This window comes from Aspergillus affinis (genome assembly GCF_023601865.1).
Source record: "Aspergillus affinis strain CMG 70 chromosome Unknown NODE_164_length_64646_cov_89_757852, whole genome shotgun sequence".
Lineage (NCBI taxonomy): Eukaryota > Fungi > Ascomycota > Eurotiomycetes > Eurotiales > Aspergillaceae > Aspergillus > Aspergillus affinis.
This window is the reverse complement of record NW_026515945.1, coordinates 1-14,856: the sequence shown is the minus strand read 5'-3', so window position 1 is coordinate 14,856 and position 14,856 is coordinate 1. Positions and strand designations below refer to the sequence as shown.

General features: G+C 52.9%; 4 protein-coding genes across 4 annotated transcripts; 2 read left to right on the top strand and 2 right to left on the bottom strand.

Moving 5' to 3' along the window:
- Positions 1-1,677: 1,677 nt before the first annotated feature.
- On the top strand, positions 1,678-3,386 carry KD926_002883 (MFS multidrug transporter; the record flags this gene model as incomplete). Its single annotated transcript, XM_053094454.1, has 4 exons — positions 1,678-1,889; positions 1,948-1,969; positions 2,019-2,422; positions 2,471-3,386. The coding sequence occupies 4 exons, from the start codon at positions 1,678-1,680 to the stop codon at positions 3,384-3,386; spliced, it is 1,554 nt and encodes a 517-aa protein (XP_052950760.1).
- A 778-nt stretch (positions 3,387-4,164) lies between these two features.
- Positions 4,165-6,177, top strand: KD926_002882 (threonine/serine exporter family protein; the record flags this gene model as incomplete). Its single annotated transcript, XM_053094453.1, has 1 exon — positions 4,165-6,177. One exon carries the CDS (start codon positions 4,165-4,167, stop codon positions 6,175-6,177), a length of 2,013 nt encoding a protein of 670 aa, XP_052950759.1.
- A 2,189-nt stretch (positions 6,178-8,366) lies between these two features.
- Positions 8,367-10,889, bottom strand: KD926_002881 (GcvT family protein; the record flags this gene model as incomplete). Its single annotated transcript, XM_053094452.1, has 1 exon — positions 8,367-10,889. The coding sequence occupies one exon, from the start codon at positions 10,887-10,889 to the stop codon at positions 8,367-8,369; it is 2,523 nt and encodes an 840-aa protein (XP_052950758.1).
- An 832-nt stretch (positions 10,890-11,721) lies between these two features.
- KD926_002880 (fungal specific transcription factor domain-containing protein) lies at positions 11,722-13,986 on the bottom strand (the record flags this gene model as incomplete). The annotated part of the gene is made up of 5 exons (XM_053094451.1): positions 11,722-12,228; positions 12,287-13,185; positions 13,249-13,691; positions 13,748-13,795; positions 13,868-13,986. The coding sequence occupies 5 exons, from the start codon at positions 13,984-13,986 to the stop codon at positions 11,722-11,724; spliced, it is 2,016 nt and encodes a 671-aa protein (XP_052950757.1).
- Between the last annotated feature and the right edge of the window lie 870 nt (positions 13,987-14,856).

Below are 14,856 nucleotides of genomic sequence, written 5' to 3'. Positions count from 1 at the left end.
TAGAGAGTGCTGGTATCAAGGACCTCACTGGGTGTTTGCACTCGTTTGAGGTAAAAGGTTTATCTCTCCGCCCCTAAGATAAATATATTTAGTAGTATCTCTCTATTCAAAACGTTACCCAAATAGTAGGGAAATAGTTTAAAGACGACGATGACAATATATGTTTCCGGTCTCAAAACACAAAAGGCGGGCCATGTTCCTACACTATAACTTCTCTCAATGTATGTACTACTACAGAGACTTAGCTCCAATAGACGTCCGACATCGAGCACAACAATGAGCTTACTTTATACCCACAGGTTGTTGGACTACTCGAAAGCAGAAAATTAATTTGAACTACTCGATCTAACGTGAAACCATGTTCAAGGAACACAACGACCCGATAAAACTAGCTGCAGGCCTAACTTGCCAGACCTGTGCTCATATTCATGTCATACTCTTCATCCACAGATGACAGTGAAATAGACGACGTAAGATTTTAAATTTCAAAAGGCGAGAAAATCTCCGACATCTGTATCCTCAAACCTCTCATGAATGACGCGTCATGAGAATTTATGCTTCTCACGACTACGACGAGCATTCCTGACCTCCCTTGGTTCCACCAAGCATTATCCTTGCGTCAATCAGAAACACCTACTAGTCGCCAGTCCAGCCCGATGGGGTACGATCGATGACAAATGGTTGCCCTGCCTGGTTAGGTCAAGATATCGAAGAATGTATGCACTGCGTAGAGAAGTGTGATGGAGAGAAGGGATCTTAATTCCCTACGCCCTGAGCCAACCGGTTAGAGAAGATTTTCCGTATTATCTGTACTTTGCAAGGAAGGGGTGGTTAATGGTTCACTTCGACTAGAAGGATTACCTCCACTTAGCTTCATCAGTACCCAGATAGCGGAGATTGAGCTCATGCTACCTGCCAAGTTCTTGAGGCCCTCATTCCCGGCACCGTATTTACTCCGGGCTAATGACAACAGACCTTAAGGAACCGTCATCAAGCATGTCAAGGCTTTTGACTGGACCGACCTTTGCAACGCCATGCAACAGACAGTCAAAGAAGTATTGATCACCAGTTTCCCGGCTCTGTGACGGCGACAAGCTCGCTGCCATGTGTCGATCGCTCGAGGTTTTGACGGGCAGGTAGAGGGAAGATTGAACACCATGTCGTCATACAGAAACTATCGGGCCCCATGCGAGCCACCCCTGCTGTTGAGCAGGGAACCATCCGCCGAACCAGCCGTTAGACAGCGAGGAAGAATGTGGACACTTCAAATGATTCCTCACACCGTAAGCTTTGGCGCATCAGGAGCGCTGGCAGCAATTGCGTGGAATGCGACTCGCTTGCTCATCTGCAAGGGACCGAGAGACCCTGTGATCCATTCCTGAGTACGGTGTCGAATGGTATCCGGATTAGGCCTTGGTCCTCAGCCCTGGACGATGAAGTCTGGCGAACTTGATACTATGAATGGCACCTATGGGTGTCCGCTCAAAGGAGGATTCGCCGATCGACCGCAAGGGGGAGCCTTGAACGTATAATCATCGATGATCCCCAGAAGGCCCACGGAGATGTCAGTGTCTCGTGGTAACATATAATGCGCCGCATGGCAAGAGAGGGAAGGAATCTTGGAACTTGTGTCTCAGACTTTCATTCTGGGATAGATGGAAACCGAGCGTTGCCAAGATGAACCACAGTGGCCCAAAGAGCGTGGAAAAGCCCTCCACAACCGTCCATGATGTCTCGCTGGAGGCTTGCCTGACGCAGTACGATCTGGAATTAACTCCGGACGGGCAGTATATACGATGGGGGTCCAAGAACCCGCATCATCCTCGAAATTGGGGAACGGCCCGGAAAGTCTATGACTTAACGGTCATTACATTGATGGACCTTTTCGTGTATGTGTGAATCCGAATGAGTTGCCATATGAAGCTGACAGGTTTCGGGTGTTTGAAGGACTGCAGTGAGCACGGCTGGTGTGAGTGAATTCTTGCTTCTTAGAACGAATGGAACTGACGGTTCTCTAGACGGCCGCAGCCAAAACAGCCGACGACGAATATCAAATCAGCCAGACCCTTTCGATATTTCTGTTCGTATCGGTGTCTCTATTCGGACAGCTGCTGGGGTCTCTTGTCTTTGCCCCATACTCCGAGACCTTTGGCCGGAAGAAGCTGTACATCGGCAGCGGAGTCCTCTTCAGTTTGGGATGCGTGTTGATTGCTTCGGTTGAATCCTTGGTAGGGGTGGTGTTCGGGCGTGCAATCACCGGTTTCTTATCGGCTATTCCAGCCAACATCCTCGGAGGGAGTATAGAAGACTTGTACAGTAGTCGGAAACAGGCGTGGTGGATCTGCATCTGGTCCGCGGCATCGGGACTAGGCTTGTCTTTGGGGCCCATCATGAGTGTCTATATCACGAGTGCCCTCGGCTGGTAAGGAACCGTGCGATTTGTGATTGGAGCTGCAGCTAATTCTTGTAGGCGATGGGTGTTCTACGTTTATGCAATCATTGTCGCAGCGGTGACCGGATTGACCCTCTTCATGCGCGAATCTCGACCGTCTCTCCTGCTGGGTCGCCAGGTCGCCACCTTGAGGAAGGTGACGGGCATAGATACGCCGCCGGCGTTGAACCCAGACCATGTGCCCGATATGCAGACATTTGTGCAGGTCGTGCTCGTGAGGCCTATGCAACTCTTCGCCGAGCCCATCGTGATGTCGGTGGGTATGATGGCCGGCGGCGCATTTGGGCTCATCTATCTCTTCACCGAAGCCCTGCAGCTGATTTATGAGTCCCTCGGTTTTTCGCCGGAGCTAGCCTCTCTTTCCTTCGTAGCTATTGGGATTGGGATTCTTCTCAGCCCCTTGACGCGACTCCTAGACGATCACATCTTCGAAACTCGGGTGCGTGCCGGATTGCCTCTTCTGCCAGAGCACAAGTTGGCAGGCATCTGCATCGGCGCGCCTGCCATGGCGATCGGATTGTGGTGGTTCGCCTGGACGATTCCTCCTCACGCCCCCGACTTACCCTGGATCGTTCCGACCGTGCCGCTGGTACTGATCGGGTACGCCCTGAACGAATATCCCACGGTGTGCTTGGGATACCTGGCCGACAGTTATCTGAGCTTCTCGGCCAGCGCCGTGGCCGTGGTCACTTGCATTCGAGCGGTTCTCTCGGCTACCTTCCCGCTGTTTACGGCGCAGATGTTCTCGTCACTTGGGGCAAACGTCGCTGTGTCGATTCTGGCCGTCCTGGCGACGGTGTTTTGCTTTATTCCGCCGTTATTTGTGCGATATGGGACGCAGATTCGAGCTAAGAGCCGGTTCGCGAGATACAGTCTGCAGACCTACAAGGAGAATTGCATTCACCCCGATGAGTTTATTCAGGAAGGTAACTAGGCTATGGTCGACCGGTGCTTATGTAGGTTGGAATATCAATGACGACAGGATGAAATGGTGGTCTGGAGATCAAGAAAAAAAAACACACACATTTGGAGTCAGATAGGCAGCGATTGAGATCTGGACGGAGAACTTCCGGCCGGAACAAACAGTTGTATCATACAAACAAGACCAGAATAGATTAATCAAAAGTTGATACGTTCCATGGCCCATTCACTGTTGCAAGTCCTGACGGGAGCATCGGGACTCGCGAGACATCAACAAAGGAACCTGTCAGTGGCGACGACGATCTTTGCCATAAAAAGCCTTAGCAGATCCAATTGCATCTTACGCCGATCGCTGCCAGCCACCGACCCACCTTCCAGGGACATCCGATGCAGCGGTGGTCAACGCGAGAGAAATACCTCACCCCTTGACCAGTCGATTCACCCGCCAGAGTGCCATTTATAGATGCAGTCGTCATGATGTGAATCGTAATGGGCACTTCCTGTGCAGGATGTCCTAGCCCCTTTCTTTGGTCACACAGGCGACGAGAGATCCGGCTACGATGGTTCCACATGGGTCAATTAGCGTCTTGACCAAAACCTGAACAGGCGGAACTCCACTGACTGGGGAAATCAGTTGGTCCGAACAGAGACAACCGAGGCTAAGTCCGACAAAAAAGCTTGTCATATAATTGTGTGGAGGGATCGCTCTGCAGGTCTGACACCTCGGACCACCTTTTCGTCCCCTGTAGCTAGCGAGGGGATTGGAATGGACAAGACCGCCTCACGACAACATGGCAGAAGAGATTCCTCTGGAAATTCGTCACCGCCGTGAAAATAGCGCTGCCACGTATCACAGACGGACCTGGTCGGAACGAGATGTTGCAAACGACGCTGATGGCCTGATCCCGGACACCCCTTCCCCCCAGCCCGAGTCGACTCCCCAAGATGGCTTCGCGACACGATTCCGACAGGCTGCGTCAAGACTGGGAGAACGGCTGGGACGGGATCCAGACGAGGGCGACGCGTTGGATGCCAGTCTTCACCCCGACGGGTACGGCGCCATGGATGACATGCGACTGGCAGACCTGATGGAGGCAGATCTCCACGACGACACGTTTCGGTTGCAGCTGCGAAATGCGTTGGATTCTGAGGCGCATGCTCTGGCCCAAGGACTGGGCCTGCGAAATATGCATCCGGCTGGACAGGACATAGAAAATGGTGCGGATGTCAATGGCGGAGTGCTGTCGCATCTCATGCAGAGTTATACCGGTCATCGACGCGATTTCAGCGAAAGTACTCTGTCTGTTGCCTCAGTAGAGTCGACCGCTTCCCAAGATTCTCAGCCCGGCAAGAAGAAAAAGCCGCGAAAGCAGAAATGGTACGACGATGATGAGAGCGAACCTCGGAGAAACGGGAAGGGTAAGGGCAGGGAGAAAGGAAAGAAACGCCAGGTTCAACTGACCGAGAGAATCGGCGCTATTCTCACTCGCCAGCAGTATATCATACGGCTCTGTCGCGCACTGATGAAATACGGCGCCCCGACGCATCGCCTCGAGGAATACATGCAGATGACTGCCAACGTTTTGCGCGTCCAGGGCCAATTTATGTATCTTCCGGGCTGCATGATCATGTCGTTCGATGATCCCTTGACGCATACTGCCGAGGTGAAAGTGGTCAGCGTGGTTCCGGGACTGGATTTGGGACGGTTAGCCATGACGCACAACGTCTATAAGAAAGTGATGCACGGCAAGTTGGAAGTGGACCGGGCGATCTTGGACTTGGATGAATTGATGAAGCGCAAGAATCGCTATCACAAACCGTGGGTTATGGTGATTCTGTCGGGTCTGGCCAGCGTGGCCGTAGGGCCCTGGGGCTTCAACGCTCGCCCGATCGACATGCCCATCATCTTCTTGCTCGGCTGTTTGCTGGGTATCCTGCAGCATGTACTTGCCCCGGCATCGGCCATGTACTCAAACGTGTTTGAAGTAAGTGTGGCTATCCTGGTCTCTTTCTTGGCCCGCGCATTCGGAAGCATTCGCGTAGGTGAGGAGGCGATATTTTGCTTTCCTGCTATGGCGCAAGCTTCAATTGCCTTGATTCTTCCAGGATACTCTGTTCTGTGCAGTAGCCTGGAATTGCAGTCTCATCAAATCGTGGCCGGCTCTATCCGACTGGTATACACAATCATCTACTGTTTATTCTTGGGCTACGGAGTTACGGTGGGAATCACAATCTACGGCCTCATTGACAACAATGCAACGACAGAGTCCGCCTGTCCATCAGATAGTCTGCTCGTGTATGGAAATGACTACATCCAGCGCTTTGTCTTTGTGGCAATATACTGCGCCATAGCCGGTGTCATCAACCAAGCCAAGTGGAAGCAAATCCCCATGATGGTCTTTCTTGGCTTGAGCGGATACGTGACAAACTATTTTGCTAACAAGGCCCTGGATGGAAGATTAGCCAGCACGATCGGAGCTTTTACAATCGGACTGCTTGCCAATCTATATTCCCGAGTGTGGCACGGCCATGCAGCTGCCGTGATTGTGCCGGGAATGTTCACATTGGTCTCTTCAGGGTTGGCGACCAGCGGATCGATTATGTCTGGATTGGCGTATTCTGCCGCCGTGAAGAACAAGACGGCCGCCAACGATGGATCTTCCAGTGACTCGTTGCACAGCTCTTTGTCTGGATTGGGGTACAGCATGGTGCAGACGGCATTGGGTATTACTGTCGGGCTGTTCCTGTCAGCTTTGGTGGTCTACCCATACGGTAAAAGGAGGAGTGGGCTATTTAACCTGTGACTTTAACGGCGATTCTGTTGTGGCCGGGATATTCGCGTCGTTTCTTGCAGAAGACTATCTAGTGTAATATGAATGCTGTGCGTGTTCAGGGGGAACAGGGGGAGTCAGATAATCCTGCCCACAAGATGATGATGATCGACAAAAGCTGCATATTCCATTCCACCCAAAGCTCCTAGAATCCCTTATCCCAGCAATGTGACGCTATATAAGGGCCAAAAGCTCTATGGCCAACACAGCCCTGCATATGAACCTCGTATTTGTGTGCTTTTGCCATTAGGCTTAACATATTTGTTCTCATGCACCTTAAAAAGGCCAACTAGTTATGACACAGAATAAGGTAGCAGCAGGATCGAGATGATCAACCCCCGAAGTTAGAGTGTAAGCCTTAAACGAAAGGAATTTCAACGGGTATTCCTAGAAGCAAAGGAGGTGTTCCCGAGGTGTTCACCAGCTATCACGTCATGCTTACATCCTAGAGTTGTTTCACCTCGTTTTCCTCCTGAATGTCTCGTCAGGTTGGCGAGAGAAGAATTCTCTGCTGTAGAAAGCAGCGATCATTGGGGCCAAATGAGGCGTTCAAGTCTATTTAGCATCCTCTTAGCCGTCAACTCTTTGAGGTACGAGACCACAGAGCCATGTTGACTCCATGAATTTACATCAAGTTATGTGGGTGTGAACAATAGCCATGAGATTGAACATCCACCGGTCGCCTACCCGGACCTACCCATTATTCTCCATTATCTCTCCAGTGTCAGGTTGGGCTTTTGGATGGACCAATTCCTCTGGAAACAGGCACTTTGTTTCGAACACAGACACAGAGTATCGACCCTGCACACGCATCAAAGGGAATTGATCGACTAGGACTCAGAGGAGCAGCCGATATGCTGGCAGATATACCGTGACGTGAACTGCAAGGATAGTGGAGGGCATGCCTGCCACATGCTATCCAAGAATGCAAGCGATGACTTTGCCGCCTTCGCGGTTTATCCCAGGGATTCTCCAGTCACCGCGACCTCGACAGTAACAACGTCTACAACGTCGGCTGCGACCACAGCAACGAGTGAACGGTCATCCAGCAAATCCAGCAGACCTGCTACGTCAAGCTCTACCGAGAAGCCGCGGAGTCATCAAATACGCGGTCAGGCGGAGCGATTGCCGGGGTGGCTATTGGAGTGTTGTTCGTCGTGGCGGTTGTTGCTGCGTTGATCTATTTCTTGATGAAACGAAGATAAAAACCACCCACCGAACAAGAGCCCATAAAGTTTCGCCCCAAACCATCGAGCGTAGCTTTCGAAGTACGCGAGTCGAATGTTGAGCCGACAAGTCTAATCAGAAGCCCAGCCATTGCCAGCACGCAGCCGACGGCAGAACTGCAAGGTGACTCGGCACCGGTGGAGATGAGCGACAGCCACCGTGTGGTAGAGCTAGAGACTCCCGGTACATTCAAAAGTCTGTATCATTGACGGGCCTTCGGGTATAATTAATCCATCTACAGGATTACAATGGGTGGTTGTGACTGTTGATTGTTCTGCCGATATAACAGAGGATAGGGCGAGTACAATATTCATCGTTCCAGTCTACTGGAGCCGCGATAATGCATTTCTAGTCATTCAAACAAGCGCAGCGAAATTGGTGCGCCTGTATCATTTCTCTCTATTTCAAAGTCAATATCTTTGCCTCCGCTACTCGCGTGGCCATTTTGTAGGAAGCAAGGCGCTCCGAAAATTTGCAAACACCGCTAGGTCCAGAGTCAACCTCTGGGGATTTTTATTCCCGTCGACGATGACGCTTCGGATTAAAGGACGACACTTCTCTAATTGCCAGAGACATTGTCCCTGTAGTCCTAGTGATTGGCGTCGACCGCGTCAGCTCAGAAGACCCTCTTCCTCACTTCTCGGTTTGTTTCGCCATGGGGGACGGTATCGAAGTGTATGGTGTAACCTGAAGACCACGTTAGAATCATTCTACGTGTGAGGGCTTCATTTATTTACAGATCCAAGTGAACCGTTGAAATTGGCACCTCTGTAAGAGGTGTCTTTGCAAAATAATCTTGGAGTATAGGGTGTGCTGGCTTAAGGCGAAATGAACCATTTGAAAGTCCTGTTCCTTGGAGGTATTCATCACCTGAGATTGAGAGAACGCTATCTAAAGTTTCACATTGACATCATGATAAAATAACATCGCTGTCGTTACAGGACATGCTTCAATGGCTTTTGAAGCTCAGGGATGACTGATGGTCCATCCGCACGCATCCGGCTTCCTTGAGGATCATACAACGGTTCCCGCGTCACGGTGGCCTTGATACGCCGTCCAAAGTACTCGATCTCAACCTTCTCCCCCTCGGAGGCATCGCCGGGGAGCCAGGCATATAAGGCCGGCTTGTGAACCGAATAAGCAAATGCGGCGGTGGTCACGTATCCAACGGCCTTGCCATTGCGATACACGGGCTCCTTCCCCAGGACAACAGAACGGCCGTCGTCGACAGTCAGACACCGCAGCCGACGAGTGAGCGACTGTGTAGAGCGGCGAGCTAATGCGATCTTGCCGGCATAGTCGTCTCTCTTGTTGACCGCGACGGCGTCGGTCACACCCGCTTCGAAGGGATCATGTTCAGTCGTCATGTCTGTTCCAAAGGTGCGGTATCCTTTCTCGAGGCGTAGAGCATTGAGAGCGCCGCGACCTGCGACGACCAGCCCATGCGGTTTTCCGGCCTGGAAGATAGCGTCCCAGAGTCGGGCTCCGTACTCGGCGCTCGTCTGGATCTCCCAACCCAGCTCTCCGACATACGACTTGCGGAATACGGTGACGGGGATGCCGGCCACGTGTGCCGTCTTGACGCCGAAATAGGGCAGTCCTTTGTTGGAGAAGTCGTCGGAACTCACAGCCCGGATCACGTCGCGGGCCCGAGGGCCCCAAAGGCCGATGCAACAGGTGCCGCCGGTGATGTCGCGGACTTGCACCCATTGATCCAGTGCCTGGCGACGGGCCTCACGTTCCAAGATGTCGAGATCAATGGCCGTGTTAGCGCCCACCTGGAACACGTTCTCCTCGAGCCGAGAGATAAAGAGGTCGCTGCGGATGCCGGCTTGGTCGTCAAGCAGCAGGGCGTAAGAGATGGTGCCCGGTCTCTGCGTCACGTCGGCTGTGGTTAATCGGTGGAGAAGAGACACTGCTCCCGGTCCAGACACCTCAAAGCGGTGGAAGGCCGTCATATCATACATGGCCACCGCGTTGCGTGTCTTCCAGGCCTCGACCGCGGCGATGGGTGAATAGAATCGGGCCGACCAGGGGTCTCGCTCGACGGGCCGCCATTCGGGCGGGAGATAGTTGACCAGAGCAGCATTGGCTTCGTACCAGTAAGGGCGCTCCCATGCGGCAGCCTCGAGGAAGAAAGCGCCCAGCTCGCGTTGTCGGTGGTAAAAGGGACTGACTCGGAGATTTCGGGGAGATTCCCGCGGCTGCAGCGGGTGAAGAATGTCGTATACTTCGACGAAGTTCTGCTGCGACGTCTCTTTGACGTACTCGGGGGTCAATTGGATCTTTTCAAACCGCGACAGCTGACATTCGGTCATATCGATCTCGGAATGGCCCTTCGTGAGCAACTCGGCCACCGCGCGAGCCACGCCGGCCGAATGCGTCACCCACACGGCTTCGGCCACGTAGAAGCCGTCCAAGCCAGGCGCTTCTCCGATCACCGGTCCTCCGTCGGGGGTAAATGAAAAGATGCCGTTGAATCCGTCTTCAATTTGGCTCTCACGGAGGGCGGGTAACAATTCGAGGGATCGGTTCCAGGCTGGCACAAAGTCCTCCGGAGTGAAGTCCAGGCGCGACGGCATATGCTTCTCGTCAACATCTTTGGGAGTCAAACCAAGGGAGGCCGCATCGACCGGCATGGGTCTGTGACCATAGAAGCCGATACCGCATTGCTGGCCGTGCTCCCGATAGTATAGGTTCTGATCCTGGTGGCGCAGAATGGGCATGCTGGCATTGCGGCCGTTCGGTTTATCATTCACCTCGCGGCCTGCGAGAGCCGGGACAGCTGTTGTCTTGACATACTGATGGGCGATGGGCAGCAGAGGGATCGAGACACCGGCCATGGCGCCCACATGGACCCCCCAGAACCCGGCACAGGAGACGACGAGGTCAGCAGGGACGATCCCCCCGGGGATCCGAACGCCGGTAACCCGACAATTAGTCTGCTCAATTCCGGTAACGGGCGTTGATTCTAGATACCGCACGCCGGCCTTTTGCGTGCGTTCAATAAGGAGCTGGGTGGCGCGAGCGGCGAGAGCGATACCGTCGCTGGTGACATGGAATCCACCGAGTACGAGGTCGGGGTTTAGGAGGGGATATTGGGCGAGACATTCGTCTTTGTTGAGCAGACGGGACTCGATGCCCCAGGACGAGGCGTATCCATGTTTTCGTTTCAAATCTTCGAGACGGGCCGGGGTGGTGGCCACTTCGAGACTGCCCACCGAGTTGAAACAATCGAGGGATAACAGCTTCTGTACCGTGTAATGGGCCAGCCTCGTCATCGTCTTGGACGCATTGGTCTGGAACACGTTCCCCGGGGCGTGCGAAGTCGAACCCCCGGGCATGTGCAGGGGACCCTGCTCGACGACGGTGATATCACTCCATCCGCGCGAGACCAGCTCGTCGACCAAGTTGGTGCCGACAATTCCGGCGCCGATGATAACAACTCGAGGGGACATAATTTCATAATAGAATGAGTTGATTCGTTCGTCCAACAAGGTCGACGAGAACGACTATAAGTATACCGACAGAGAGACATACTGCCGTCATAGATAAGAGGGGAAAAGAACTAGTGATCCGGACACGGTCCGGGTCGGTCCCCCTCACCGATATCTCCGTATCAAGTGGTGTTTAATTTTATATTTGTGTTCTTATTTTTACTTTATTTTGCCTGGTAGATCAACGGACCGGTGGAGTCGAAGCGGACGGGGGATGGCATATCCGTTTCGGGGCATGAATTCCTTTACCCCACGGGGTGTTAGGCTTGGTCGGTGTACAGTACACAGTACGGAGCATGTCTGTTACTGGACTGCAGCAATCTTATCTGGGTGAATTCCATGCATTTCACTGGGTCATTGGCCGCTGATTAAGCCTGAAATTGTCCAAGGTGGTTGGGCTGGTTGTTATCGTCAGGATGATGCGTTCATTGCCGCTAAATCACGCTAAAAACATCCCCAGTATGCTCTTTTTGGCTTTATTATCGCCATCTGGGTGGCACGTTTATCGAGAATTCTCGCATCTAGAAATTACACACTTGTCATCTATCGTATTACAGTCGAAATTTTTTTTTTCCTGTGAACTGACGCAAGGGATGGTTCATTTCGCAATGAGGAAGAATTGAAGGATTGCTTGAGCTAGAGAAGTAACTAGTGCTATGAATTGAGGTATGACATCTGGCGAATTGTTTCTCAGTCGGAAAAAAGCAGAATATACATTGACCAAGTTGGCAAAAATAACGCCCAGTATTCGCTAACCAAACTCCTTTCTTTTTCTATCTAAACCTTTGTCTTTCTACAAGTTTCCAAAATCCCACCACGTAGAGAAGCCCTCGATATCACCCATCGCCGGCTCTGACTCTTGATAACCAATGCCGTCCATGTCTACTAGCTGGCCCGGGTCTGTCCACAGCCAGGGCGTGTTGAACATGAGGCTGTCGGCCGGAGCAACGAGTCGATCGGTCAGTGGGATATCCTGGCGCGATGTCGGAGCGGATGAGATATAGACCATATGTGGTGCCATATGGGCCGCTTGCCCTCCGTCTGCCGTGTTCACCGTCACCTCAGGCGACATGGCTACGATGACCTCGAGCGTAGGGGTCGAGTCTTCGTCAATATTTTCGCGGGAGGGGGCCAGCGACGGATGCAGGACACCGTCGGTTGAGAGGTTCCGGGGGATGCACCCGTCTACTTGCAATGCTGCCCACATGAAGGGGATGCTGAGATGGATCTTCGAGGGCGCCCAGTCGGAATCTATTGATTCGGCCCCGGCGATCCGTGTAATTCGACGCAGAATTTGATTCTATACCTAGGTCAGTCATCCATCCGCAGAGGTGATGGCCATGGTAATGGATACTTACCAAGGCATTGCAGGCCGGCGAAAACCAGACAAAGCGCTGCAGGAAGCGCCGACACTTGGCGAGATCTACCTTGGACTTTTGTTTGAGTCGAGGGTCGGCGGCACAGCAGTAGTAGAGATGTACGGTGGCTGCGATCAGCGCTGCTTGTCCAAAGAACGGATCCACGAGCTGCAGCTTCTTGTCGGTGACCATGTCGATCAGCCGGACAACCCAGGTGGCATGCAGCAGGACAAGCTCGGAGGATCGGCGCCAGAAGGTGTTGGGGATCGTGAGGTTATTATTGTATTGGGACGCGGCGATATAAAGGAAAGGGTGGTTTAAGACGGTGAGAATGGAATGATATGTGAACTGTAGCTTCAGCCACGGGACCCAATAATCGCGATTGACTCTCAGCTCGTCAGGTCGGCGCTCGTAAAACTTAACCGATTCATATCGATGGCAGTGAGAATGTTTATTTTCCATCTCCGTCAGGTCGGACTGGATCATCGCATACATCGAGTCGTGTCGCCACGGCTCCTTCAGCCGGTTCTGCGCCACGTCAGTCACATATGTTCGCACTCGACTCCAGACCCAGCCAAAATGCGCCGTCAAGTTCCAGATGCCCATGTCGTCGGAACCAGAACACCCGATCTCGTCGCGAGGCAGATACGGGAGTCGGGAGTCTCCCTGGTCGCCGACCGCGGACACGTAGAACGGTCGCAGACTTTCTCCCGACGGGCTAAGGATGCCATTCTGCTGACCGTAGGACTGCTCAAGGGTTTGAAGTGTCCAAAAAAGCCGTTTCTTGCGATCAGCAGACAGCGTGCCCATATTGTACGTGGATTCTAGATCCAACCGGGCAGAGCGACAGAGCTGGAAAGCCATGCCGAGATGGAATCGAGCGAGTTGCAGGTTTCCGTCTGTAAACTGGATATTAGCAATCAGGTAGAACTTCAGAAACAGCCTCTGGTTTACAGACGTACCCATAAAGGCGCAGTATGACAGCAGACAGAGACTCTCCATGGTCTCCAACTCCACCGTCCCGCTGGCCACGCGTAGCATCACCAAATGTCGGGCATAGTCGCAATAGCGCTGTAACTGGTCGCGCTCTCGCGAGAAGCGAGAGGTCAGCGCGATGATACTACAGACAAGTTCCTCCGACAGGCAACTTAGGTCCTCGAGGTCCTCGCGACCGAAGCACCAGATGGGCTGTCGGTGGCAATAATCAAAGTACAGATCGACCGCTTTCACGATGGCCGACGAGCTGGGGTGCAAGTTCACATTTTCGAAGTTGAACCCCGGGGAAATCGAGTCGCTGATGGCATGGTTCAACTCGGTCGACGGTGCTTGCGTGGTCGTCGACGACTGAGGAGAGATGTCACTCGGTTCATCGGGGGGTTCCTCCTGGATGCCGGACTGGATGGGTCTAGAAACGGGGTCAGCCACAGACCGAGGTGGGAGCAAGGGTAAGATGCTCTCTACCTGGAGCCGCTCAAGAGGAGATTTACCTTCTCTTCGAGGAAAGCTAGCCTATCGTCCTGCGAGAATTAGTCGTCAACACTTGCCCGTTGGGCCTTGAGGTGGCTGTGAACAATCGCCTACCGAATAGTCTCCCCGAGACGCTCTCCGGGCGGACGCGTAGAGACACGGCTGATTGAGGCGTACGCAGCTGGAGCACGACGGCTTCTCGGCGGGACACCGGACTTTCTTCCTCCTGTCATGCCATGGGGGTGAGTATAGGACGGGATCGAGGGACAAAGAGACTCACCGGCAATTCAAACAAGCTTCGTGGGAACGTAATCGCCCGCGACTGCCTTCGCGCGGCATTCTCTTATCAACACGGGGAAAATCACACCCAAATCAAAAATGAATGGACGATACTTTTCCGGGAATGTAGAAGTCTAATTTAACAATAACAGCTTCGCCCGAGGAATGTCTCGGTGGCCAGCATGCCAGTCCCGGTGGAATGCCATAACAGATGACGTTAGAGGAGATCAGAGGAGGGGTAAATTGAGATGAGCGGCAGGTTATGACCGGGCAATCTACTAGTAACTAGCCAGTCGAACCGGGGTCGAGTTCTGGCCGCTGCAGGTCATTATGATTGAGGGTCACTGGAGGGAGAGAGATGCAGATTCCAGACTGTCCGCCGCGCCAGAGAAGAGACTGAGAGCCGTTGCCCCTTCGGGTTAACAATTCCAGGGAGGGGTGTGATTCGATAGTGTCTGGCCCTAATTCTGCTAATTCTGCTAATTCTACTAGCTCTGCACGCCGCGACGCTAAAGGCTTGTCGGACAAAGAAGCGTCAAGACCGGACTCTCCGTCGTACAGGGCCTAACAGTGTCAAACAGAGTCAAACTCAAGCTCATCTACCTGATCATGGGGCGTGCATGCTGCCCGGTTACTCTTCCTCTTCGGCTGTCATCCCATTGGGCTCCATGCAGAGCCCAACTCTAGCTATGAGGGAAATCCGGGTGGTTGGGCTACAGACCAGATCATGTGCTGGTGATTTGAGTTTGTTGGAACGATGTTATCAACCAGACCAGAGAAGTGGAGTATCTTGACCTAATCCACATACCGCACAGCACCTTGCT